This window comes from Ranitomeya imitator, chromosome 6, assembly GCF_032444005.1.
Source record: "Ranitomeya imitator isolate aRanImi1 chromosome 6, aRanImi1.pri, whole genome shotgun sequence".
Taxonomy (NCBI): domain Eukaryota; kingdom Metazoa; phylum Chordata; class Amphibia; order Anura; family Dendrobatidae; genus Ranitomeya; species Ranitomeya imitator.
Genome location: NC_091287.1, coordinates 566,230,358 through 566,257,782, shown reverse-complemented (window position 1 = coordinate 566,257,782; position 27,425 = coordinate 566,230,358). Strand labels below are relative to the sequence as shown.

At 46.2% G+C, this 27,425-nt stretch overlaps 1 protein-coding gene across 6 annotated transcripts in view; it reads left to right on the top strand.

Moving 5' to 3' along the window:
* Positions 1-15,861, top strand: part of LOC138643219 (cytochrome P450 2C20-like) — a 383,231-nt gene extending 367,370 nt beyond the window's left edge. For all 6 annotated transcript variants that reach the window (XM_069732076.1, XM_069732074.1, XM_069732075.1 and 3 more), the window contains 3 exons: positions 13,420-13,607; positions 14,221-14,362; positions 15,310-15,861. In XM_069732076.1, coding sequence (XP_069588177.1) covers positions 13,420-13,607; positions 14,221-14,362; positions 15,310-15,503 — 524 coding nt within the window. In that variant the 3' untranslated portion in view covers positions 15,504-15,861. The remainder of the gene's footprint in view (positions 1-13,419; positions 13,608-14,220; positions 14,363-15,309) is intronic.
* Positions 15,862-27,425: the final 11,564 nt, after the last annotated feature.

The following is a 27,425-nucleotide window of genomic DNA, read 5'->3' as shown; positions in this document are numbered from 1 at the left end:
TTTGTACCCTTGCAGTGAGATTATCCATACAAGAGGACAGACCTTGAATGTCCATATCTACACCTGTATCCTGAACCACCCAGAGGTAAAGGGGAAAAGAGAGACAAAACACACTGCAAAGAAAAAAAAATGGTCTCAGAACTTCTCTTATCCCTCTATTGAGATGCATTAATACTTTTGGCCACCTGTACTGTTATGACCTGGTGGTTAGGACAATAATGGACCTGGTGGTTAAGAGCACACGGAATGACCTGATAGTTACTAATAATACAGGACAAGCTCTGAGACGTGGGAACTCTGCTGACCGCAATCCCTAATCCTATCACACACACTAGAAATAGCCGTGGATTGCTCCTAACGCTCCCTATGCAACTCGTCACAGCCTAAGGAACTAGCTAGCCCTAAAGATAGAAAAATAAAGCCTACCTTGCCTCAGAGAAATTCCCCAAAGGAAAAGGCAGCCCCCCACATATAATGACTGTGAGTTAAGATGAAAAGTACAAACACAGAGATGACATAGATTTAGCAAAGTCAGGCCCGACTTACTGAACAGACAGAGGATAGGAAAGGTAACTTTGCGATCAGCACAAAAACTACAAAAAGACCACGCAGAGGGCGCAAAAAGACCCTCCGCACCGACTCACGGTGCGGAGGCGCTCCCTCTGCGTCCCAGAGCTTCCAGCAAGCAAGACAAAAATCAAAATAGCAAGCTGGACAGAAAAATAGCAAACCAGAGAAAAACAAGCAGGAACTTAGCTTCTGCTGGGAAGACAGGTCACAAGAACGATCCAGGAGCGAACTAAACCAATACTGGAACATTGACAGATGGCATGGAGCAATGATCTAGGTGGAGTTAAATAGAGCAGCCAGCTAACGAATTAACCTGTGGAAGGAAACTCAGAAGCCGCAGCCCCACTCACAACCACCAGAGGAAGCCCATGGACAGAACCAGCCGAAGTACCATTCATGACCACAGGAGGGAGCTTGACAACAGAATTCACAACAGGATGCAACTCAGTATTCTTTTTCCTCCAAACACGACAAGTTGTGTTTCTACCAAACAGTTCCAGTTTGGTTTCATCAGACCGTAGGACATTCTCCCAAAACTCCTCTGGTTCATCCAAATGCTCTCTAGCAAACTTCAGACGGGCCCGGACATGTACTGGCTTAAGCAGTGGGACACGTCTGGCACTGCAGGATCTGAGTCCATGGTGGCGTAGTGTGTTACTTATGGTAGGCCTTGTTACATTGGTCCCAGCTCTCTGCAGTTCATTCACTAGGTCCCCCCGCGTGGTTCTGGGATTTTTGCTCACCGTTCTTGTGATCATTCTGACCCAGCGTCGGACTGGAGCACCTTGGGCCCACCAGAGAAAATCATTCTTGGGGCCCACTATGTAGCTACATAGAAATAGATACAAGACCACCAATTGTGCGGTAAAAAGCCCTAATATCAGGGTATAATATAAGGTAGTTCACGTCTTAATAATGTAGCAAGGGTTGGGGTAGCACCCTCACAGAATATAATGTAGCCCCCCAGGGCCGTATTTAGAGTTTCTGCTGCCCAAGGCACTTTTAGTGCTGCCTCCCCCATTGGTGAGTATGAGACTATCGGCAGTGACTTTGGCAAGAATCGCTGATGTGAAAGTCGCATTTTGCAGCATATTGGGCAGTTTTTCTGCATCTGCCGCGTAACAGATCACTTACAGCAACACTGCCTTCGGCCTCATTCATTCCCTATGGGATTTGCGGCACTTGCCGTGATCTGGCAAATGTGGTACCATACCTCCCAACTTTTGAAGAAGGGAAGGAGGTATAAAGTTTGCGGCGCGCGTAGTGCGCTGCGGCAAATTTTAGTCCACGGCTCTGACTAGACCCATTTCACAACTAGTCACACCCATATCCACATCCCAACTGCAGCCATTTAGCACTGCTGATCACACTGTTTTATATACAATAATTATAAGCAAACAAAAATATGGCCACACAGTGCTCCATACTGTATAATGGCCACACATGATGCTCCATACTGTATAATGGCCACACATGATGCTCCATACTGTATAATGACCGCATATGATGCTCCATACTGTATAACGGCCACACATGATGCTGCATACTGTATAATGGCCACACATGATGCTCCATACTGTATAATGGCCACACATGATGCTCCATACTGTATAACGGCCACACATGATGCTGCATACTGTATAATGGCCACACACAGTTCTTCATACTGTATAATGGCCACACATGATGCTCCATAGTGTATAATGGCCACACATTGCTCCATACTGTATAATGGCCAGACAGTGCTCCATACTGTATAATGACCACCAACACATAGTACTCCATAGTGTATAACGGCCACACAGTTCTCCATACTGTGGCCTATATTAAAAAAAAAAAAAAAAAAAAATTAATTAACTGGTTCATGCAGCTTTACATGAACACCCAAGCCTTACACTATGGCTGGTCCGAATAACTATAGCAATTGTTACCATCCACCTCTCGTGTCTCCCCTTTTCCTCATAGTTTGTAAGCTTACGAGCAGGGCCCTCACTCCTCTTGGTATCTGTTTTGAACTGTATTTCTGTTATGCTGTAATGTCTATTGTATGTACAAGTCCCCTCTATAATTTGTAAAGCGCTGCGGAATATGTTGGCGCTATATAAATAAAAATTATTATTATTATTATTATTATACTGTATAATGATCCCACATAATGCTCAATACTGTATAGTGACCACACATGATGCTCCATACTGTATAACGGCCACACATGATGCTCCATACTGTATAATGTCCATTGGCCACACATGATGCTCCATACTGTATAATGTCCATTGGCCACACATGATGCTCCATACTGTATAATGACCCCCCCTCCTGTATGCATCGCTCATCTCCCTCCTATCCCATATACATGGCTCATATTACCCCCTCCTGTATGCATGACTCATATCTCCCCATGTATGCATGGCTCATATTCCCCACCCCCTATGCATGGCTCATATCCCCCCCTGTATGCATGGCTCATATCCCCCCCTGTATGCAAGGCTCATAGTCCGCCCCTGTATGCATGGTTCGTATTCCCCCCTGTATGAATGGCTTATATTCCCCCCTGTATGCAAGGCTCATAGTCCGCCCCTGTATGCATGGCTTATATCCCCCCCTGTATGGTTCATATCCCCCCCTGTATGCATGGCTCATAGTCCGCCCCTGTATGCATGGCTTATATCCCCCCCCTGTATGGCTCATATTCCCCCCTGCATGGCTTATATTCCCCCCTGCATGGCTCATATTCCCCCCTGTATGCATGGCTCATATTCCCCCCTGCATGGCTCATATTCCCCCCTGCATGGCTCATATTCCCCCCTGCATGGCTCATATTCCCCCCTGCATGGCTCATATTCCCCCCTGCATGGCTCATATTCCCCCCTGCATGGCTCATATTCCCCCCTGTATGGCTCATATTCCCCCCTGCATGGCTCATATTCCCCCCTGCATGGCTCATATTCCCCCCTGTATGGCTCATATTCCCCCCTGCATGGCTCATATTCCCCCCTGTATGGCTCATATTCCCCCCTGTATGGCTCATATTCCCCCCTGTATGGCTTATATTCCCCCCTGCATGGCTCATATTCCCCCCTGTATGGCTCATATTCCCCCCTGCATGGCTCATATTCCCCCCTGTATGGCTCATATTCCCCCCTGCATGGCTCATATTCCCCCCTGCATGGCTCATATTCCCCCCTGTATGGCTCATATTCCCCCCTGCATGGCTCATATTCCCCCCTGCATGGCTCATATTCCCCCCTGCATGGCTCATATTCCCCCCTGTATGGCTCATATTCCCCCCTGCATGGCTCATATTCCCCCCTGTATGGCTCATATTCCCCCCTGTATGGCTTATATTCCCCCCTGCATGGCTCATATTCCCCCCTGTATGGCTCATATTCCCCCCTGCATGGCTCATATTCCCCCCTGTATGGCTCATATTCCCCCCTGCATGGCTCATATTCCCCCCTGCATGGCTCATATTCCCCCCTGCATGGCTCATATTCCCCCCTGCATGGCTCATATTCCCCCCTGCATGGCTCATATTCCCCCCTGCATGGCTTATATTCCCCCTTGCATGGCTTATATTCCCCCCTGTATGCATGGCTCATATTCCCCCCTGCATGGCTCATATTCCCCCCTGCATGGCTCATATTCCCCCCTGCATGGCTCATATTCCCCCCTGTATGGCTCATATTCCCCCCTGCATGGCTTATATTCCCCCCTGCATGGCTCATATTCCCCCCTGCATGGCTCATATTCCCCCCTGCATGGCTCATATTCCCCCCTGTATGGCTCATATTCCCCCCTGCATGGCTCATATTCCCCCCTGCATGGCTCATATTCCCCCCTGTATGGCTTATATTCCCCCCTGTATGGCTCATATTCCCCCCTGCATGGCTTATATTCCCCCCTGCATGGCTTATATTCCCCCCTGTATGGCTTATATTCCCCCCTGTATGGCTCATATTCCCCCCTGCATGGCTCATATTCCCCCCTGCATGGCTCATATTCCCCCCTGTATGGCTCATATTCCCCCCTGCATGGCTCATATTCCCCCCTGTATGGCTCATATTCCCCCCTGCATGGCTCATATTCCCCCCTGTATGGCTTATATTCCCCCCTGCATGGCTTATATTCCCCCCTGCATGGCTTATATTCCCCCTTGCATGGCTCATATTCCCCCCTGTATGCATGGCTCATATTCCCCCCTGCATGGCTCATATTCCCCCCTGCATGGCTCATATTCCCCCCTGCATGGCTCATATTCCCCCCTGCATGGCTCATATTCCCCCCTGCATGGCTCATATTCCCCCCTGTATGGCTCATATTCCCCCCTGCATGGCTTATATTCCCCCCTGCATGGCTCATATTCCCCCCTGCATGGCTCATATTCCCCCCTGCATGGCTCATATTCCCCCCTGTATGGCTCATATTCCCCCCTGCATGGCTCATATTCCCCCCTGCATGGCTCATATTCCCCCCTGTATGGCTTATATTCCCCCCTGTATGGCTCATATTCCCCCCTGCATGGCTTATATTCCCCCCTGTATGGCTTATATTCCCCCCTGTATGGCTCATATTCCCCCCTGCATGGCTCATATTCCCCCCTGCATGGCTCATATTCCCCCCTGCATGGCTCATATTCCCCCCTGCATGGCTTATATTCCCCCTTGCATGGCTTATATTCCCCCCTGTATGCATGGCTCATATTCCCCCCTGTATGGCTCATATTCCCCCCTGCATGGCTTATATTCCCCCCTGCATGGCTTATATTCCCCCCTGCATGGCTTATATTCCCCCCTGTATGGCTCATATTCCCCCCTGTATGGCTCATATTCCCCCCTGCATGGCTCATATTCCCCCCTGTATGGCTCATATTCCCCCCTGCATGGCTCATATTCCCCCCTGTATGGCTCATATTCCCCCCTGTATGGCTCATATTCCCCCCTGCATGGCTCATATTCCCCCCTGTATGGCTCATATTCCCCCCTGCATGGCTCATATTCCCCCCTGTATGGCTCATATTCCCCCCTGTATGGCTCATATTCCCCCCTGTATGCATGGCTTATATTCCCCCCTGCATGGCTCATATTCCCCCCTGTATGGCTCATATTCCCCCCTGTATGGCTCATATTCCCCCCTGCATGGCTCATATTCCCCCCTGCATGGCTTATATTCCCCCCTGCATGGCTTATATTCCCCCCTGTATGGCTCATATTCCCCCCTGTATGGCTCATATTCCCCCCTGCATGGCTCATATTCCCCCCTGCATGGCTTATATTCCCCCCTGCATGGCTTATATTCCCCCCTGTATGGCTCATATTCCCCCCTGTATGGCTCATATTCCCCCCTGCATGGCTCATATTCCCCCCTGTATGGCTCATATTCCCCCCTGTATGGCTCATATTCCCCCCTGTATGGCTCATATTCCCCCCTGCATGGCTCATATTCCCCCCTGTATGGCTCATATTCCCCCCTGTATGCAGGCTTTTCTCTCCGCACCCGCTCATGCTCGGCGCGCCGGCTTATGTCCTCCTTCCTCCCCCCCGTCCCTCCGTCCCTCAGTCCCTCATACTCACCTGTCCCACTGCACGGCCGTGCCGACATCCCTCGCGCTCTGTCCCGACTCTAGGCGCCGGCGCAGCACCTTCTTCCTGCTTGAGCGGTCATGTGACACCGTTCATTAAGATCATGAATATGCACATATTCATGATCTTAATGAGCGGTGTCACGTGACAGCTCGTTCAGGACGAGCTGCAGTGCAGACGCCGAGACCATCGCTGGAGCAGGCAGGGTGAGTATTCAAGGCGGGGGGGGGGGCGGCTTTGGCGGGGGGGGTTGCGGTGGTGGGGGGGACCCTGGAGCGGGGGGAGGTCCTGCCAGCAGGTGTCAGTGTCAGGGCCCACCGGAGGATCCTCCGGTTCCCCGGTGGGCCAGTCCGAGCCTGTTCTGACCCCATGGGGTGGGATTTTGCGTGGAGCCCCAGATCGAGGGAGATTATCAGTGGTCTTGTATGTCTTCCATTTTCTAATTATTGCTCCCACTGTTGATTTCTTCACTCCAAGCTGGTTGGCTATTGCAGATTCAGTCTTCCCAGCCTGGTGCAGGGCTACAATTTTGTTTCTGATGTCCTTTGACAGCTCTTTGGTCTTCACCATAGTGGAGTTTGGAGTCAGACTGTTTGAGGGTGTGCACAGGTGTCTTTTTATACTGATAACAAGTTTAAACAGGTGCCATTACTACAGGTAATGAGTGGAGGAAAGAGGAGACTCTTAAAGAAGAAGTTACAGGTCTGTGAGAGCCAGAAATCTTGATTGTTTGTTTCTGACCAAATACTTATTTTCCACCATAATATGCAAATAAAATGTTAAAAAAACAGACAATGTGATTTTCTGGATCTTTTTCCTCAGTTTGTCTCCCATAGCTGAGGTCTACCTATGATGTAAATTACAGACGCCTCTCATCTTTTTAAGTGGTGGAACTTGCACTATGGCTGACTGACTAAATACTTTTTTGCCCCACTGTATATGTAGAGACTTTGAAGACCTAGGTTGGACAGTTAAAGAACTGGGAGCGCAGGTCGTCTTCTCATCCATCCTTCCAGTGGATGGACATGGACCAAGGTAATTGAATAGTATTCTACAGGTGAACAACTGGCTACATCGATGGTGCCGTGAGCAATGTTTTGGTAGAGATAGGTTGCATCTTACAAAAACAGTGAAGCACAGATGAGCTTTAACCCCTTAGTGACAGAGCCAATTTGGTACTTAATGACCGAGCCAATTTTTACAATTCTGACCACTGTCATTTTATGAGGTTATAACTCTGGAACGCTTTAACGGATCCCGGTGATTCTGAGTTTGTTTTTTTGTCACATATTGTACTTCATGTTAGTGGTAACATTTCTTCGATATTACTTGCGATTATTTATGGGAAAAAAACGGAAATATGGTGAAAATGTTTAAAATTTTGCAATTTTCAAACTTTGTATTTTTATGCCCTTAAATCACAGAGATATGTCACAAAAAATAGTTAATAAATAACATTTCCCACATGTCTACTTTACATCAGCACAATTTTGGAAACAAAATTTTTTTTGGTTAGGGAGTTATAAGGGTTCAAATTTGACCAGTAATTTCTCATTTTTACAACACCTTTTTTTTTTTAGGGACCACATCACATTTGAAGTCATTTTGAGGGGTCTATATGATAGAAAATAATGAAGTGTGACACCATTCTAAAAACTGCACCCCTCAAGGTGCTCAGAACCACATTCAAGAAGTTTATTAACCCTTTACGTGCTTCACAGGAACTGAAACAATGTGGGAGGAAAAAATGAACATTTAACTTTTTTTTGCGAACATTTTACTTCAGAAGCATTTTTTTATTTTCACAAGTGTAAAAACAGAAATGTAACCATAAATTTTGTTGTGCAATTTCTCCTGAATACGCCTATACCACATATGTGGGGGTAAACCACTGTTTGGGCGCACGGCAGAGCTTGGAAAGAAGGAGCGCCATTTGACTTTTTCAATGCAGAATTGGCTGGAATTGAGATTGGACGCCATGTCACGTTTAGAGAGCCCCTGATTTGCCTAAACAGTGGAAACCCCCCACAAGTGACACCATTTTAGAAACTAGACCCCTTAAGGAACTTATCTAGATGTGTGGTGAGCACTTTGAACCCCCTAATGTTTCACAGAAGTTTATAACGTAGAGTCGTGAAAATAAAAAATCGCATTTGCTTACACAAAAACGATATTTTCGCCCACAAATTCTTATTTTCACAAGGGTAACAGGAAAAATTAGACCACAAAAGTTGTTGTGCAATTTCTCCTGAGTACATCGATACCCCATATGTGAGGGTAAACCACTGTTTGGGCGCACCGCAGAACTTAGAAGTGAAGGAGCGCCGTTTTACTTTTTCAATGTAGAATTGGCTGGAATTGAGATCGGACTCCATGTCGCGTTTGGAGAGCCCCTGATGTGCCTAAACAGTAGAAACCCCCCACAAGTCACACCATTTTGGAAACTAGACCCCTTAAGGAACTTATCTAGATGTGTGGTGAGCACTTTAAACCCCCAAGTGCTTCACAGAAATTTTTAAAGTAGAGTGGTGAAAATAAAAAATCCTTTTTTTTCCCTCAAAAATGAATTTTTAGCCTGCAATTTTTATGTTCTCAAGGTTAACAGGAGACATTGGACCCCAAAATCTGTTGACCAGTTTGTCCTGAGTACGCTGATACCCCATATGTGGGGGGGCACTGTTTGGGCACACATCGGGGCTCGGAAGGGAAGGAGCGCCACTTGGAATGCAGACTTTGATGGAATGGTCTGCGGGTGTCATGTTGCATTTGCAGAGCTCCTGATGTGCCTAAACAGTAGAAACCCCCAACAAGTGACCCCATTTTGGAAACTAGACCCCCCAAAGAGCTTATCTAGATTTGTGGTGAGCACTATAATCCCCCAACTGCTTCACAGAAGTTTATAATGTAGAGCAATGAAAATAAAAAATCATATTTTTTCCACAAAAATGATCTTTTCACCTCCAAATTTTTACTTTCACAAGGGTAACAAGAGAAATTGGACCCCAAAATTTATTTTGCACTTTATGCTGAGTAGGCTGATATCCCATATGTGGGTGGGACCACTGTTTGGACGCACGGCAGAGCTCGGAAGGGAAGAAGTGCCGTTTTGGAATGCAGACTTTGATAGAATGGTCTGCGGGCGTTATGTTGCGTTTGCAGAGCCCCTGATGTACCTAAACAGTATAAACCCCCCACAAGTGACCCCATTTTGGAAACTAGACCCCCCAAAGAACTTATATAGATGTGTGGTGAGAACTTTGAATGCCCAAGTGCTTCACAGAAGTTTATAATGTAGAGTCGTGAAAATAAAAAAATATTTTTTTTCCACAAAAAAGATTTTTTAGCCCCCAAGTTTTTATTTTCACAAGGGTAACAAGAGAAATTAGACCACAAAAATAGTTGTACAATTTGTCCTGAGTATGCGGGTACCCCATGTGTGGGGGGACCACTGTTTGGGCGCACGGGAGAGCTCGGAAGGGAAGGAGCGCCGTTTTGGTATGCAGACTTTGAAAGAATGGTCTGCGGGCGTTATGTTGCATTTGCAGAGCCCCTGATGTACCTAAACAGTAAAAAATAACACACGTGACCCCATTTTGGAAACTAGACCCCCCATGGAACTCATCTAGATGTGTGGTGAGAACTTTGAATGCCCAAGTGCTTCACAGAAGTTTATAATGCAGTCGTGAAAATAAAAAATATTTTTTTTCCACAAAAAAGATTTTTTAGCCCCCAAGTTTTTATTTTCATAAGGGTAACAAGAGAATTTGGACCCCAAAAGTTGTTTTCCAATTTGTCCTGAGTAGGCTGGTACCCCATGTGTGGGGGGACCACTGTTTGGGCGCACGGCAGAGCTCAGAAGGGAGAGAGCACCATTTGACTTTTTGAGCGCAAAATTGGCTGTCGTGTTGGGAGACCCCCAGATGTACCTAAACAGTGGAAACCTCCCAATTCTAACTCCAACCCTAACCCCAACACACCCCTAACCCTAATCCCAACCCAATCCATAATCCTAATCACAACCCTAATGATAATCACAACCCTAACCCCAAAACAACCCTAATCTCAACCCTAACGATAACCCTAATCAAAACCCTAAATCAAACACACCCCTAATCCTAATCTCAACTCTAACCTCAAACCTAACCCTAATCCCAATACACCCCTAACCCTAATCCAAACCCTAACCTTAACCCTAATCCCAAAAGTAACGCTAATCCCAAACGTAACCCTAATACCAACCCTAACCCTAATACCAACCCTAATCCAAACCCTAACCTGTTGTGAATTCAGCTTTTGGGCTCCCTCCGGTGGTTGTAGAGGGTAATGCAGTTGTGCCTGGACTGCAGGAGTGGACAGGTGTATCTACTAATTGCAAAACTGACTGGGGTATATAGCTTTGCAGGATCCTTTAGTCAGTGCCAGTTGTCCATTGTTCTTGAAGGATTCTCTTCCCTGCTGGTCTCTCCTGTTTGCTGTGTTTTTCTACAAAGATAAGTCCTGGCTTTGTTTTTGCTGTCCACCTGCTGTGGACCTTATAGTTCTGTGCATTTTCATGTTTTTGTCTTGTCCAGCTTAGTCTGTGAAGGATTTTTTGCAGCCTAGCTATTTCTCTGGAGATGCAGATATACCCCCCATGTCTTTAGTCAGATGTGGTGTTTTGTATTTTCTGTGGTGGATATTTTCTAGTGTTTTTATACTGACCGCATAGTACTCTGTTCTATTCTTTCTTTTTAGCTAGTATGGCCTCCTATGCTAAAATCTGATTTCATATCATGTTATTTCCCTCTCCTCTCACAGTCAATATTTGTGGGGGGCTATCTATCCTTTGGGGATTTTCTCTGAGGCAAGATAGGTTTCCTGTTTCTGTCTTTAGGGGTAGTTAGATCTTAGGCTGTGCCAAGGGGTCTAGGGAGTGTTAGGTACCCCCCACGGCTACTTCTAGTTGCGCTGCTAGGTTCAGGGTTTGCGGTCAGTACAGGGACCACCTTCTCCAGAGTCCGTCTCATGCTGCTCCTAGGCCACCAGATCATAACACTAACCCTAATTCCAACTCTAACCCTAACTTTAGCCACAACCCTAGCTTTAGCCCCAACCCTAACCCTAGCCCTAACCCTAAATTTAGCCCCAACTCTAACCCTAGCCCTAACTTTAGCCCTAACCCTAGCCCAACCATAACCCTAGCCCTAACTTTAGCCCCAACCCTAACCCTAGACCTAAGGCTACTTTCACTATTGCGTTGTGTGGCATCCGTAGCAATCTGTCATTTTGGACAAAAAACGGATCCTGCAAATGTGCCCGCAGAATGCGTTTTTTGCCCATAGACTTGTATTGCCAACAGATCGAGATGGATGGCCACACTTCGTGTTCGTCTTGCACTGGATCCGTTGTGTTTTGGTGGACCGTCGTCACAAATAAACGTTCAATGTAATGTTTTTTTGTACATCGTGTCCACCATTTCTGACCACGCATGTGTGGCCGAACTCCGCCCCCTCCTCCACAGGACATAGACTGGGCAGCGGATGCGTTGAAAAACTACATCCACTGCCCACGTTGTGCACAATTTTCGCAACGTGTGTCGGTACGTCGGGCCGACGCATTGCGATGGCCCCATAGTGACGCAAGTGAGAAAGAGGCCTAACCCTAGCCTTAACCCTAAATTTAGCCCCAACCCTAACCCTGACCCTAAATTTAGCCCCAACCCTAACCCTAAATTTAGCCCCAACCCTAACCCTAAACCTAAATTTAGCGCCAACCTTTACCCTAACCCTAAATTTAGCCCCAACCCAAACCCTAATTTTAGCCCCAACCCTAACCCTAACCCTAAATTTAGCCCCAACTCCTCTAGCTGCCAGCCGGCAGATCATGGCGGGCGCACTGCGCATGCGCCCGCCATTTTCTTACCGGATGAAGAAGTCGGCGGGCAGGAGGGGACGCAGGAGGACCAAGAGACAACGGTAAGTATAAGTCCCAGAATCCCCCTATTTCTCTGTCCTCTGATGTGTGATCACATCAGAGGACAGAGAATGACACATCTCTTTTTTTTTTGCGGCCGCCGGTAAACAGTTAATTACCGGCGATCGCAAAACAGGGGTCGGTAAAACAGGAGTCGGTAAAAACTGACCCCGATCATGTTCTTTGGGGTCTCGGCTACCCCCGGCAGCTGAGACACCAAAGATCTTCCGGATGCTCTGTGCATTTGTATAGACACATTTAATTTTGTAGTCGGTTTCTCTTGCTCCTCTGTTTCCATTCAGAGTTGTTGTCTTTGTTCTTCCTTTCCACTTCTGATAGCACGGTTCTCAAAAGAATTCATTAGCTGCATATTTCTTCCTGGCCGTATATTTATCATCCCATTTTGCTCAAGTTTAACCCCTTAAAGACGGCCGATATTCCTTTTAACGGCAGCAGTTAAGGGTAATTAAACCACAGCGCCGTTAATTAACAGCGCTGTGGAAAAAGTGAATAGCGTCCCCAGAGTCAGATTTTCTCTGGGGTCTCGGTTGCCGGGGGTAGTTGAGACCCCAGAGAACATGATTCGGGGTTTTTTTACCGAGCTCCGGGTTGCAATCGCCGGTAATTAACCATTTACTGGCAGTCGCAAAAAAAAAAAAAAAAACGCGATTTCCCATTTAATTTCTCTGTCCTCCGATGTGATCGCATATCAGAGGACAGAGAAATGGGGTCCCCGATAGCCCCCCAATACTCACCTGTCTCCCCCGGTGCTCCTCATGGTTACCGATGGGCGCCGCCATCTTGTTCCGGCCATTTGTGTATTAATCTTCCAGTACCTCCCCACATTTAATCCTCGCTCCTCACAAGACCTCTTTCCCTCCTCCCCTCACCTACGTTTCTCATCAAATTACCCCCAAGACTTCTGAGTTTCCCCCATCCTCTGGAACACAGTGCCCAAACACAACCAATTGTCTCCAACATTTTTTACCTTCAAAACTCATCAGGAAGGTCTGCAGCTTGCAGTGACCCCACTGTCACCTCATTACAGCCTGTAATAGCAGCGCTGCCCTCTCAATGCCACAGTAAGATCACTGACCTTCTCCTTCTTCTGTGTCCTTCCCCAATATCCTGCATATGTTAAGCTTGTGAGGGCAGGGTCCTCTTCCTCCTGAACCAGTCAGTTTGTTCATGTTTTTTGTACTTGTGTGTGCTTTTGTGTTGTACCATACACCTGTAATCCCCCTCCGTATATTCAGCACTCTGGAATTATTGGTGCTCCAAAATAACTAATAATAATCTCATCTTTGTCTCACAGAAAAAGTTCAGCAGGAGATAGATGAAGTGACCAAGTCCCTGCGATCCCCTGAGATCATGGACAAGCCCCAGCTGGCTTATACAAACGCCGTCATCCATGAAGCACAGAGAGTTTTTGACCTGGCACCAACTTCTCTTTCCCATGCCGTCTCCGAAGACATCAAGTTCAGAGGTTATACCATCCCGATGGTACGGGGCAATGCTTACAATGTGCATTTTCTAGATTTTCTTACACAATACCAAAGAAGTTATTGGACAATTTTTTGAATCAAGCAAATGAAAATATTAAGAAAATTATTTTGTACCACCCAGTCTTGTAAAAAGTTGACATTAAAAACAGCTGATGTCACTCAGCATTCCCCAATCACGGGCGACTTCATGCAATTTTGCTGTGAATTGCAATGTTTTTGTAGAAAACCCATCGGAATACATGTTTATGGTACCGTTTCGTTATTGGGAGTATATAAGTTGTGTTATATTCTTGTTATATACAGCTATACAGTTCATGTATAATTCCTGACTAGAGCTGGGCGGATCGCTTTGTGAGACTTTGCTCCATCGGCCAGATCAGTAGACTCCAGCCACTGGACGGAATGCTCTAGAACCTCTTAACTTCTGGGACCTTCCAAGTTCAGCTTTTGATTAGCCAGGCATGACTACTGATCTGGCCGATGGACGAGAGTCCTACGAACCGATCTTCCCACCTCTCTATCTCACCATTGGTACTTAGGAAATTCTGGGTCTACTCTGATTGTCATGAACTCTACACAGTTAGGTAACACCTGATCTTTCTTGGTATCAGGGAACGGCTGTGATCCCCTTCCTCACATCAGTCCTACAAGACCCATCTCAGTGGGAAACTCCAGGAGATTTTAACCCTCAGCATTTTCTGAACGAGGATGGACAGTTTCGCACAAGGTTGGCTTTCATGGCATTTTCAGCAGGTAAGAACCAAAGATGGAAATATCGGAGACTAGACAAATGGAGCATCTGGGATTCTGGGCAAAGTGAAGATTTAGGGTCAAAAGAGACCAGACCATAATGATGACCATTACATTTGCAGAGAATAACTTAGCCATGAATCATATTTCTCAGGAAAAACTCGTGAACAGGTGAATTTGAATTTTGCCTGATCCGCTCATCTCTAATTACAACTGAGGCATCGGGTCCCTTAGGTCTAAATGTAAGAAGTGATTTCAGCAATTTTCTGTTACTATCGCTAATAATATTATTAAAATAGTTTTATTAATGTGGATTATTATGTCTGCCCTATTCAAAATATTTTTTGGATATAATTAATTATACGTACTAGGCGTGGGATGGTTTATAGCGTTCTAAAGTCAGGAGGCCGCAGCTATGAAAGCCCAACTATCGGGAGGAATTTAAATGTATTCATTCTGGCAACCTCCGGCTTTCAGAGTTGATCTGATGCAGCTTCAGTCACTGCTCCTAACCTAGTGATCGGCTGTATGTGCGCCCTGGCCCATTGATTGACAGGTATGTTTGCACTGAGACGCTCTTCGATAAGGAAGGGGGGCCTCAAGCTGTCCGTGAAACTGGGACCCTAACTATCTCTTTCCTGGGGGTACTCTTGAAGGTAGAGAGTCTTGACTGTCTTTTGACATTACAATGCTCCTGTTAAACCCTATCTGTCCTCTCCTCCACCCCATGAGTGTCATGACAGGTTATATTTAACATATTATATCTTAGCATTCAACTGCCCATACAGCTGATGGTTAGCTCAGGAATGATACAATGAATCACCACCGATTATTATAAACCAATAAATACAGACAGTGAGCAGAGGTCTTTACATGGTGGGAACTAAAGCTTAGAACAACTCCGGGTATAAGAAAATTAATTATCACATACGTTTTATCTTGTCTTCTAGGGAAGCGAGCTTGTCTTGGTGAGAACCTGGCCCGCATGGAGCTCTTCCTGATCTTCTCCGCTTTGCTCCAGAAATTCACCTTCACCCTCCCCCCGGGGACAGAACATCAGGACTTGAAATATCTGACCCTTAACAAGGTGGAGATCATGGCATCAGCACAGATATGTGCCGTGCCTCGTGTCTTGTCGAAGTGACCGACTGCCATCCAGCTGCTCAATATGGATGAGAATATAAGAAAATAATCCAGAGCATGTGACAAAAAAGACTGATGATAAAAAAAAATATTAAAGATTTTGAAACTGCAGGGAAAATTTGGGAAAACCTTAATTATTTCACATTGAGTCAAATTTATTGGTAGAATTTTAGTCAAATTCTGTAAAAATCACAAAAATCGAGGAATGTAATAGATAAGTAAAGTAGCCCTTTCGCTTATTGATGTTTTGGGCCTGTTTTTCACCTCTAATAAACATGATAATTCTCCTACTTTAGACAAGTGCAAATAAGACATAAACTACAAAATAAAAGTAATAAACTTGTGAATCTGATAAATCAGCATGGTGCGAGAGGACTTTGTCACATCTGTCCTGTATTTTCCCACTGCTTATTGAAGCATTTTGTCGTCGTTTTGTCCTTACATTTTTTGATTCCATGTGACAATAGTAACATAGTAAGATAGTTAGTAAGGCCGAAAAAAGACATTTGTCCATCCAGTTCAGCCTATATTCCATCATAATAAATCCCCAGATCTACGTCCTTCTACAGAACCTAATAATTGTATGATACAATATTGTTCTGCTCCAGGAAGACATCCAGGCCTCTCTTGAACCCCTCGACTGAGTTCGCCATCACCACCTCCTCAGGCAAGCAATTCCAGATTCTCACTGCCCTAACAGTAAAGAATTCTCTTTTATGTTGGTGGAAAAACCTTCTCTCCTCCAGACGCAAAGAATGCCCCCTTGTGCCCGTCACCTTCCTTGGTATAAACAGATCCTCAGCGAGATATTTGTATTGTCCCCTTATATACTTATACATGGTTATTAGATCGCCCCTCAGTCGTCTTTTTTCTAGACTAAATAATCCTAATTTCGCTAATCTATATGGGTATTGTAGTTCTCCCATCCCCTTTATTAATTTTGTTGCCCTCCTTTGTACTCTCTCTAGTTCCATTATATCCTTCCTGAGCACCGGTGCCCAAAACCGGACACAGTACTCCATGTGCGGTCTAACTAGGGATTTGTACAGAGGCAGTATAATGCTCTCATCATGTGTATCCAGACCTCTTTTAATGCACCCCATGATCCTGGCTCTCGAATTGTAGTCTGCTGTTATAGTCCATCTGTGCCAGGAAAGGACGAGCTTTGGTTATGTTAGAACACCGGCACTGTATTTTGCAGTAATTTTCTTGATAGTGCACTACCTGTTGGTCAGAACGTGTCTTCACTAGAAATGAGCAAACTTTTCAAGTTTCGGTTCGATTTGACGAACGTTGAGACGTTCGAATGTCATAGACTACTATTGATAGAAAAATGTAAGGATAGTTGACTGATCAATTGACCCACAGGAGAACATTTTATAATGGCACAGCAGCAGTCAGCCATGGCTAAAGTATGAGGTATCAGAGTCTGTCCCAGCATTTACAGCGTGGAATTTAAGTTTAAATTCAGATGAGGTAGGTGAGGAATCAGTGTAGGCCTGCTGTGTTGGGAGCCCAGATACCTCATGCAACAGCTCAATTGTTTTTCCAACCAGACTCATGTGGCACAAATATCAGCTTGGCAGAGGACCAATGTTAGAAAAATCTAAGGATAGTAACACTGACTTCATCCAGATGCACGCCTGCTGGTCTGTGAGCCACACTGAATCAGGCACCACTGTTATGATCTGGTGGCGTAGGAGCAGCATGAGACGGACTCTGGAGAAGGTGGTCCCTGTACTGACCGCAAACCCTGAACCTAGCAGCGCAACTAGAAGTAGCCGTGGGGGGTACCTAACACTCCCTAGACCCCTCGGCACAGCCTAAGATCTAACTACCCCTAAAGACAGAAACAGGAAACCTATCTTGCCTCAGAGAAAATCCCCAAAGGATAGACAGCCCCCCACAAATATTGACTGTGAGAGGAGAGGGAAATAACATACGCAGATATGAAATCAGATTTTAGCATAGGAGGCCATACTAGCTAAAAAGAAAAAATAGAACAGAGTACTATGCTGTCAGTATAAAAACACTAGAAAATATCCACCGCAGAAAATACGAATCACCACATCTGACTAAAGACATGGGGGGTATATCTGCATCTCCAGAGAAATAGCTAGGCTGCAAAATATCCTTCACAGACTAAGCTGGACAAGACAAAAACATGAAAATGCACAGAGCTATAAGGTCCACAGCAGGTGGACAGCAAAAACAAAGCCAGGACTTATCTTTGTAGAAAAACACAGCAAACTGGAGAGACCAGCAGGGAAGTGAATCCTTCAAGAACAATGGACAACTGGCACTGACTAAAGGATCCTGCAAAGCTATATACCCCAGTCAGTTTTGCAATTAGTAGATACACCTGTCCAATCCTGCAGTCCAGGCACAACTGCATTACCCTCTACAACCACCGGAGGGAGCCCAAAAGCTGAATTCACCACACACCACACATGAAGGAGACAAAACTTGGAGTATAAATATTTCCCAAAATTAGCGGCAGACACCATGAAATTTGGCATCACTTTATCTACAATATAAATTTGATAATGGCACAGCAGCAGTCAGCCATGTGCCATGAATGAGGCATTACAGTCTAGATCAGCAGTTACAGCTTGGAATTGCAGTTTCAATTAAGATGTGGTGGTTAAGGGAGTGGTGTAAGTCTTCTAATCTGGGGGCCCTGATACCTCATGCAACACCTTTTTTTTAATTACAGTCACGCTCAGATGGTACAAACCTCAGTTTCATAGAGTCTACTGATAGAAAAATGTAAGGAAAGTAACACAGGTAGTTGAATGAAAGTAAGTGCAGACCTGCCTGTCTGGAAGCCCTACTTACACAGGCCATCCTTCAGATGGAGACCAAACTTGGAGTCTCAACATTTCAAAAAATAATTGTCACACATCACTGAAGTGGCATCAATTTCCACAGAGTAAAAACAGTATAACAGGCCTCAGATACACCTTCTACTACACACAACCAACCAGATGGAGACCCAACTTGGAGTCTCCACATTTCAAAACATTGTTTGTAACATCAGCAGCAGTGGCAGCAGCTGGCACAGAAGATACCACAAAGGTGGCACAGACTGCAATAATGCAGGATGACGAAAACAACACCATCATCTAGTCTGCTCAATCTGTGACTGGGATGCAAAAGTTATTGGAGATCTATGACTTGTTCATTTTGATGAAATATAGGCAGTCTACATTTTCAGAGGACAGCCAGATGCTCTTATCGGTCAGGACACCACCAGTAGCTCTGAAGACACGTTCTGAGAGAACGCTGGCTGCAAGGCATGACAAAACTTCCAAGGCATGACAGGTAAGCTCAGGGTACTCTTCCATTCTTGAAGACCAAAATGCAAAAGGGTCCAAACTCCCCTTAATGACAATGATATTCAGCTTCACATACTGCTGCACCATCCCCTACAGTAGTTCACAACATGTCAGACTTGTACTCTGTTCTGCTGGTGCACAGGCTGGTCTAAAAAATATGTGAAACGACTCACAAAAATTGCATAAGTCACCTACACAGCTGCTGCTGCTGCTGCTGCTAATGTTTTTTCACTACCATCACCTTGGCATCCTCCATTTGTTCCTCGACTCCTGCACCTTCAATAACAGTTTGTCTGATACCATGAGGCCCCCTTGATAATAGTAAGCCACCCTCCTATGGCACCTCACTGTGTGACTACAGTCCAGATATTATTATTATTATTATTATTTATTTATATAGCACCATTGATTCCATGGTGCTTTACATGAGAAGGGGTTACATACAAATTACAGATATCACTTACAGTAAACTAACAATTACAGAGGAGCGAGGACCCTGCCCTTGCAGGCTTACATTCTACAGGATGGTGGGGAAGGAGACAGTAGGTTGAGGGTTGCAGGAACTCCGGTGTTGGTGAGGCGGTAGCTCCGGTGTTGGTGAGGCGGTAGCTCCGGTAGTGGTGAGGAGGCAGCGGGGTCAGTTCAGGCTGTAGAAGAGATGGGTTTTCAGGTTCTGTCTGAAGGATCCAAATGTGGTTGATAGTCGGACGTGTTGGGGCAAAGAATTCCAGAGGATGGGGGATATTCGGGAAAAGTCTTGGAGGCGATTAGATTATTATTATTATTTATTTCCATAGCACGATTGATTCCATGGTGCTGTATATGATTAGGGGTTACATACAAATTACAGATATCACAGTAAGCAAACTAACAATTAGTGTTGAGCGATACCGTCCGATACTTGAAAGTATCGGTATCGGATAGTATCGGCCGATACCCGAAAAGTATCGGATATCGCCGATACCGGTATCCGATACTAATACAAGTCAATGGGACACCAAGTATCGGAAGGTATCCTGATGGTTCCCAGGGTCTGAAGGAGAGGAAACTCTCCTTCAGGCCCTGGGATCCATATTAATGTGTAAAATAAAGAATTAAAATAAAAAATATTGATATATTCACCTCTCCGGCGGCCCCTGGACATCACCGCGGGTAACCGGCAGGCTTCTTTGTTTAAAATGAGCGCGTTTAGGACCTGAGAATGACGTTGCGGCTTCTGATTGGTCGCATGCCGCTCATGTGGCCGCCACGCGACCAATCAGAAGCCACAACGTCATTCGCAGGTCCTAAATTCCTAGAATGAGGAGTTTAGTGCCTGAGAATGACGTCGCGGCTTGTGATTGGTCGCGTGGCGGTCACATGGGCGGCACGCGACCAATCAGAAGCCGCGACGTCATTCTCAGGTCCTAAACGCGCTCATTTTAAACAAAGAAGCCGGCCGGTTACCAGCGGTGATGTCCAGGGGCCGCCAGAGATGTGAATATATCAATATTTTTTATTTCAATTCTTTATTTTACACATCACTATGGATCCGATACCGATTCCCGATACCACAAAAGTATCGGAACTCGGTATCGGAATTCTGATACCGCAAGTATCGGCCGATACCCGATACTTGCGGTATCGGAATGCTCAACACTACTAACAATTACAGACTGATACAGAGGGGAGAGGACCCTGCCCTTGCGGGCTTACATTCTACAGGATGGTGGGGATGGAGACAATAGGTTGAGGGTTGCAGGAGCTCTGGTGTTGGTGAGGCGATAGCTTCGGTAGTGGTGAGGAGGCAGCGGGGTCAGTGTATGCTGTAGGCTTTCCTGAAGAGATGGGTTTTCAGGTTCTATCTGAAGGATCCGAATGTGGTTGATAGTCAATTAGATGAGGAGAAAATAAGTGTGGAGGAGAGAAAGAGGTCTTCGGAGGACCGGAGATTATGTGATGGAAGATATCGGGAGATTACATCAGAGATATATGGATGAGACAGGTTATGGATGACTTTGTAGGTCAGTATTAGTAATTTGAACTGGATACACTGAGGGAATGGGAGACAGTGAAGATATTTTCAGAGGGGGGAAGCGGGGGAGTAGCGAGGAGAGAGATGAATTAGTTTGACAGCAGAGTTTAGGATGGACTGGAGAGGTACGAGAGTTTTAGCAGGGGGGCCACAGAAAAGGATGTTGCAGTAGTCGAGGCGGGAAGTGATGAGGGCATGTACAAGCATTTTAGTACATTGAGGGGTTCAGGAAAGGATGGATTCTGGAAATATTTTTTGAGCTGGAGGTGACAATTGGTGGAAAAAGCTTGTTGAAGTCACCCATAATGATATTAGGAATGTCAGTGGAAAGAAAGAAAAGAAGCCAGGTAGAGAATTGGTCAATAAAGGCAGTGGCTGGACCTGGAGGTCGGTATATGACGGCCACTTGAAAGTTGGAGGGAGAGTAGATGCAGACAGAGTGGACTTCAAAAGAGGGGAGGATAAGGCAGGCTAGAGGTGGGATTGGGTTAAAGGTGCAGTTAGTAGAAAGGAGAAGACCCACTCCTCCACCATGTCTGTTGCCGGGGCAAGGAGTGTGGGTAAAGTGGAGGCTGCTGTTACACAGCACAGCAGGGAAGGTGGTGTCAGAAGGTGTTAGCCATGTTTCTGTGTGGCCGAGGAAGTGAAGATTGCAAGAGAGAAAAAAGTCATCAATCACATGAAGCTTACTGCAGATGGAGCGGGCATTCCAGAGTGCTCAAGAGAGAGGGAGCAGGGGGGTGGGCTTCAAGGGCAGTGGTTTTATGTTGGAGAGATTGTGGTAGTTCATATTAGATACAGAGCGGTAGGAGGGGGAATTAATGGGAAGTATTAGCTGTGGGGGTCCAGGATTGGGAGATATGTCACCAGCAGTGAGGAGAAGCAGAGAAAGGGAGAGCAGATGGGAGAAAGAGAATGGCCGGCTTGTTTTCTGAGGTTGAGAAATCCAAGTAATCCAAGTAATCCAAATAATAAAAATTGTTTACTAGGGTTGAGCAAAACGGATCGGACAAATTCAAAAATCGCCATGAAACCCGACCCGATCCTACTGTGGGATCGGCCATGCGGTTGCCGATCTGCTCTCAAAAGTCGCGTTTCGTATGACGCTTTCAGCACCATTTTTCAGCGAATGAAGGAGGACGCAGAGTGTGGGCAGCGTGATGACATAGGTCTCAGTCCCCACCATCTTAGAAAAGGGCATGACAGTGATTGGCTTGCTTTCTGTGGCGTCACAGGCGCTATAAAGGGGCATGCACGCCATCTTACTTCTGCCGATCTTAGCATAGGGTGAGGTTGCTGCAGCTTCATCAGAAGAAGGGATATAGTTAGGGAGGGAAGATTAACCCCCAAACTGCTTGTGCTGTAGCGATTTCCACTGTCCAACACCACCATTTTTTTCCAGAGACAGTGGAGGCTATATTTTTGTGCATCAGCTCTGTAGCTTATTAGGCTGCCCTAGAAGGCTCCCTGGTAGCTGCATTGCTGTTTGTATGCTGCTGCGCAAACCAACTGCCTTTTTAAAAGCAAAAATCCTGTTGCTCCTTTCTGCACAGTTAGCTTGTTTATTTGTCCACACTTTTGTGTGCAGCAGTCCTTTTTATTGCTGCCATATTTTTCCTGAGATCACTGTAGGGAGTTTGAAATTGTACTACAGTCCTTGTATTTTTTCATATATCTTCCTGCCACTTCCTGCCACTTACATTATGTTGTTTTATATACTGGGCCGGAGATTTGGTTCAGTCTCCCCCCAAAAAAGTGAGATTCAAATTCTCACAAAGTGGATATACTTCAGTCCTGTTAGTTTGTCGTATGTCAGCCAGCCACGTTCTGCCACTTACATTGCATTGTTTTATACACTGGGCCTGAGTTTTGGTTCAGTCTCCCAAAAAAAGGGAGATTCAAATTCTCACAAAGTGGATATACTTCAGTCCTGTTAGTTTGTCGTATATCAGCCAGCCACTTTCTGCCACTTATATTGTGTTGCTTTATGCACAGGGCCTGAGTTTTGGTTCAGTCTCCCCCCCAAAAAAGGGAGATTTAAATTCTCAACAAGTTTATATACACCTTCTACCTTGTTTTACAGTACCATATAACGGTTGTTATTTTGGTTAGATTTTCCAAAAAATGAGGAAGTCTGGTGGAAGAGCCCGTGGGCGGTGGTTGCCAGCTGGTACTGATGGTGGTGGTGGTGTATCTGGTGATAGTGGCAAAAGCACAATAGCACCTAAGGCTGGAGGTGTTGAGCCAGCGTCATCATCTGGCTACACAAGGCCTCAAAGGCTCCCTTATCTGGGAGTAGGAAAACAGCTTTTAAAGCCGGAGCAGCAGGAAAAAGTTTTGGCTTTCCTTGCTGACTCAGCCTTTAGCTCTTTCGCCTCCTCTTCAGAAATTTCCAAATATAAAAGCAGCGAGTCGTCAGTGGATGTTCCCGGTCAGGAACAAGACGTTTCCTTGTGTCCATCACCCAAACCAAAAGTGAAGGATACGTCAGGCGACACTACAGGTTACTCCATGGAGCTCTTTACACATACCGTGCCTGGGTTAGAAAGGGAAATTGTTAACTGCCCATTACAAGATGAATCGGACATGGAGTGCACTGATGCACAGCCACAGCTAGATTATTATGCTGTTCCATTGATTCAGATCACAACATTGCCCTCACAGTGTAGTGAGCCAGAATCTGACCCTGATGAGACTATGGTGCCCCGTCCCGAACGCTATAGCACCTTACACGGTGACACAGAGGAAGGAGCACATGACATTGAAGAGGAGGTGATAGATGACCCAGTTGTTGACCCAGATTGGCAGGACATTGGGGGAAGAGGGTGCCGCTGCCAGTAGCTCAGAAGTGGAGGAGGCTGATCTGCAGCAGCCATCTACATCGCAACAGTTGTCATCTGGCAGGCCCGTATCAGGCCAAAAACGTTTGTCAAAAACAAAAACAGTTTTAGGACAGCGTGGCCATCCGGTGAAAGTAGCACAGCGTGCAATGCCTGAAAAGGTATTCCATAGTAGGAAGAGTGTAGTGTGGCAATTTTTAACCAAGATCCGAATGATCAGTCAAAAGTTATCTGTAAGAAATGCTCAAAGACCTTTAGCAGAGGGAAGAATCTTCAAAATTTAAATACAACGTGCATGCTTAGACATTTAACCAGCATGCACTTGCAATCCTGGACTAACTACCAAACGTCCTGTACCGTTGGTGCACCTGCTCAGAATGAAGGTAGTCAGCAACGCTTCATTGCTTCCCTCACTGTAACCCCACAGGTTAGGACACCACCAGCAGCAAATGTGGAGGTATCGTCGCAAGGCCAAAGCAGTCAGGGAATCACAAGGTTATTGGTAGGAAACACTGTAATTATGCCAACATCAAGAATGCCATCACCAACCCTCTCTCAATCCGCCATCTCCACTATCACCACTGCTAGTTCCACCATATGCAGCACTCCAGTCCAGCTCACCCTACAAGAGACTCTCACTAGGAAAAAAAAGTACTCATCCTCTCATCTGCGTACACATGGTTTGAATGCCCACATTGCTAGACTAATCTCATTAGAGATGATGCCCTACCAGTTGGTTGAAAGCGAAGCTATCAAAGCCCAGATGAACTACGCTGTACCACGCTATGACCTACCCAGTCGGCACTTCTTTGCGAGAAAAGCCATCCCAGCCCTCCACCAGCATGTCAAAGACCGCATTGTCCATCCACTAAGGCAATCAGTCAGTAGAAAGGTGCACCTCACAACAGATGCATGGACCAGTAGGCATGGCCAGGGACGTTACGTGTCCATCACGGCACACTGGGTGAATGTGGTGGATACAGGGTCCACAGGGGACAGCCATAGTGGGACAGTTCTGCCTAGCCCTTGGTCTAGGAAACAGTTGGCAGTAGGCGTTCGACACCCCTCCTCCTCCTCCAGAAGCGAAAGCTCATCCACAGAGCGCAGTCGCATGACCACTCCATCCACAGTTGCCAGTGTTGCACACGAGGTGTCCCATTATCGAACAGCTAGTGGTAAGCATCAGCAGGCTGTGTTACAAATGAAGTGTTTGGGCGACAACAGACACACCGCGGAAGTACTGGCCAAGTACTTGCAGCAACAAACTCAGTCATGGCTGGGCAGTGTACATCTTGAGGCAGGCAAGGTAGTCATTGATAGCGGAAGGAATTTTATGGCTGCCTGGCTCACACCTTGAACCTGGTGGTGCAGTGCTTCCTCAAAAATTATCCGGAGTTACCAGCCCTGCTCCTGAAGGTGCAAAGACTTTGCTCGCACATCCGCCGGTTGCCCATACACTCCAGCCGTATGCAGAACCATCAACGATCGCTAAAGCTTCCCCAGCACCACCTAATAATCGACGTTGCAACAAGGTGGAACTCCACACTGCACATGGTTCAGAGGCTGTGTGAACAGAGGCGTGCTGTAATTAATTTGTGGGAGGATACACATACACGGGCACGCACTTGGATGGCAGACATGGAGTTGTCTGGTGTGCAGTGGTCGAAGCTACAAGACCTCTGTCAAGTCCTTCAGTGTTTTGAGGAATGCACATGGCTGGTAAGTGCAGATGACGCCATCATAAGCATGAGCATCCAACTAATGCGTCTGCTGATGCAAAGTTTGACGCAAATTAAGGAGCAGTCGTCTGCGGCCGAGAAGGAGGGAAGCCTTGATGACAGTCAGCCATTGTCTGGTCAGCTATAGGAAAAAAATGGAGACACAAAGCGCAAAATAGGGTCTTATCCTCTAGATAACCACGAGAGCTTTCTTAGAATTGCTCACCTGATTTTGTTGAATGAAAAGCATGTAGCGATTTTGGCTGCTGCAGATCCACAAGCCGATCAACGGCCGTATAACAATATAAACTGTACAGGAGGTGTGGGTTAAATCCGCCCTGCCTTAATGATGAAGTTCCAAGGATAATAAATTTAAAAGGTGGTTTATTCAACGCGTTTCAAGGTCAGCGCGACCTCTTCTTCAGGAAATTCCACATACAACATACACCATATATGTATGTTGTATGTGGAATTTCCTGAATTTATTATCCTTGGAAATTCATCATTAAGGCAGCGTGGATTTAACCCGCACCTCCTGTACAGTTTATATTGTCTGGTCAGGGAACTCTCCTGGATGTGGTAGTGGACGAAGAGGAGGAGGAGGTGGATGATGGGGATGAATATTTATGGGAGTAGGATGCTTCTCAGGGGGCAATAGAAACTGGTGGCATTGCAAGGTCACGTACAGGGTTTTTGCGGGCCACAAGTGATGTTGATTTGCAAGAAAGTGCTCCTCAAGCCAGCACAATCAGTGAGTTGACACCTGGAACATTGGCCCACATGGCTATGTATGCGTTGCGTATCCTAAAAAGGGACCCCCGCATTATCAAAATGATGACCGGTGATGATTACTGGTTGGCCTGTCTCCTGGATCCATGATATAAAGAAAAATATCATGCCACATGAGAACCTTGAGCAAATATTGGCTACCAAACAAGCGACTCTTGTAGACCGTTTGGTTCAGGCATTCCAATCACACAGCGGCGGTGATGGTTCTCACACGAGCCGTAGGGGGCAACATGGCAGAGGTGTTAGAGGTGCACAAAGCCGAAGTGGCATTGGACAGAGAGGTTTTATGACCAGGTTGTGGAGTGATTTCGCAATCACCGCTGACACGACAGGTACTGCAGCATCAATTCAAAGTGACAAGAGACAGCATTCGTCCAGTATGGTTACGAACTACTTTTCCTCCCTTATCGATGTTCTCCCTCACAGGTCTTTCCCCTTTGAATACTGGGGATCTAAAAAAGACACCTGGCCTGAATTGGCAGAATATGCATTACAGGAGCTCGCTTGCCCAGCTGCTAGTGTGCTATCAGAAAGAGTCTTCAGTGCTGTTGTTTCAATACTGACCGTAGAAAGGACTCGTCTGGCTACCCGAAATGTTGATGATCTAATCTTCATTAAAATGAACCAATCATGGATTTCAAATTATTTTGCCCCATCTTCCCCTGCTGACACGTAGCTTGCCTGAAAAATGTCTAGTTTTTGGCTTCCTCTTACTGACTTCTCCAATTCCTCCATTTCCAGCTGCTGGTTGTCCACCATAGGCCATTTTTATACCTCCCTAAATGGGCTAACTCCCCCCACAGGGCAGTGGTCACCACCTGGCGCAAGCACCCGCGCAAGTGCCGCTTGCCTTGACAGGTCGGTGGGCCCACTCTTGGGCGACGGCACTGGCACAGGGTCCCTCATAGTACAATGAAGTGTCTCTGATCGTGGTGGTGCATAACCAATGTCAGACACACCGTCGCAATGTGAGGGGCCCTGTGCCAGTACCGCCGCCCACGAGAGAGTGTTCCCCCCAGCTCGAACAGTGCTCTACCACTTGCAATACTTACCTCTCCCTGCTCCACCACTGTGTAGCCTGTGCTGTTAAATCCTTCAATGGCACTGCCAATACAAATTTGTTGAAATGATAGATGATAGTTAAAATATACAGGGGCCCTGGCCTCCATTTAGACCAGTTAATACTTTGCGCCTACTACCACTGTCTGCTACTCAGCAGAGGAG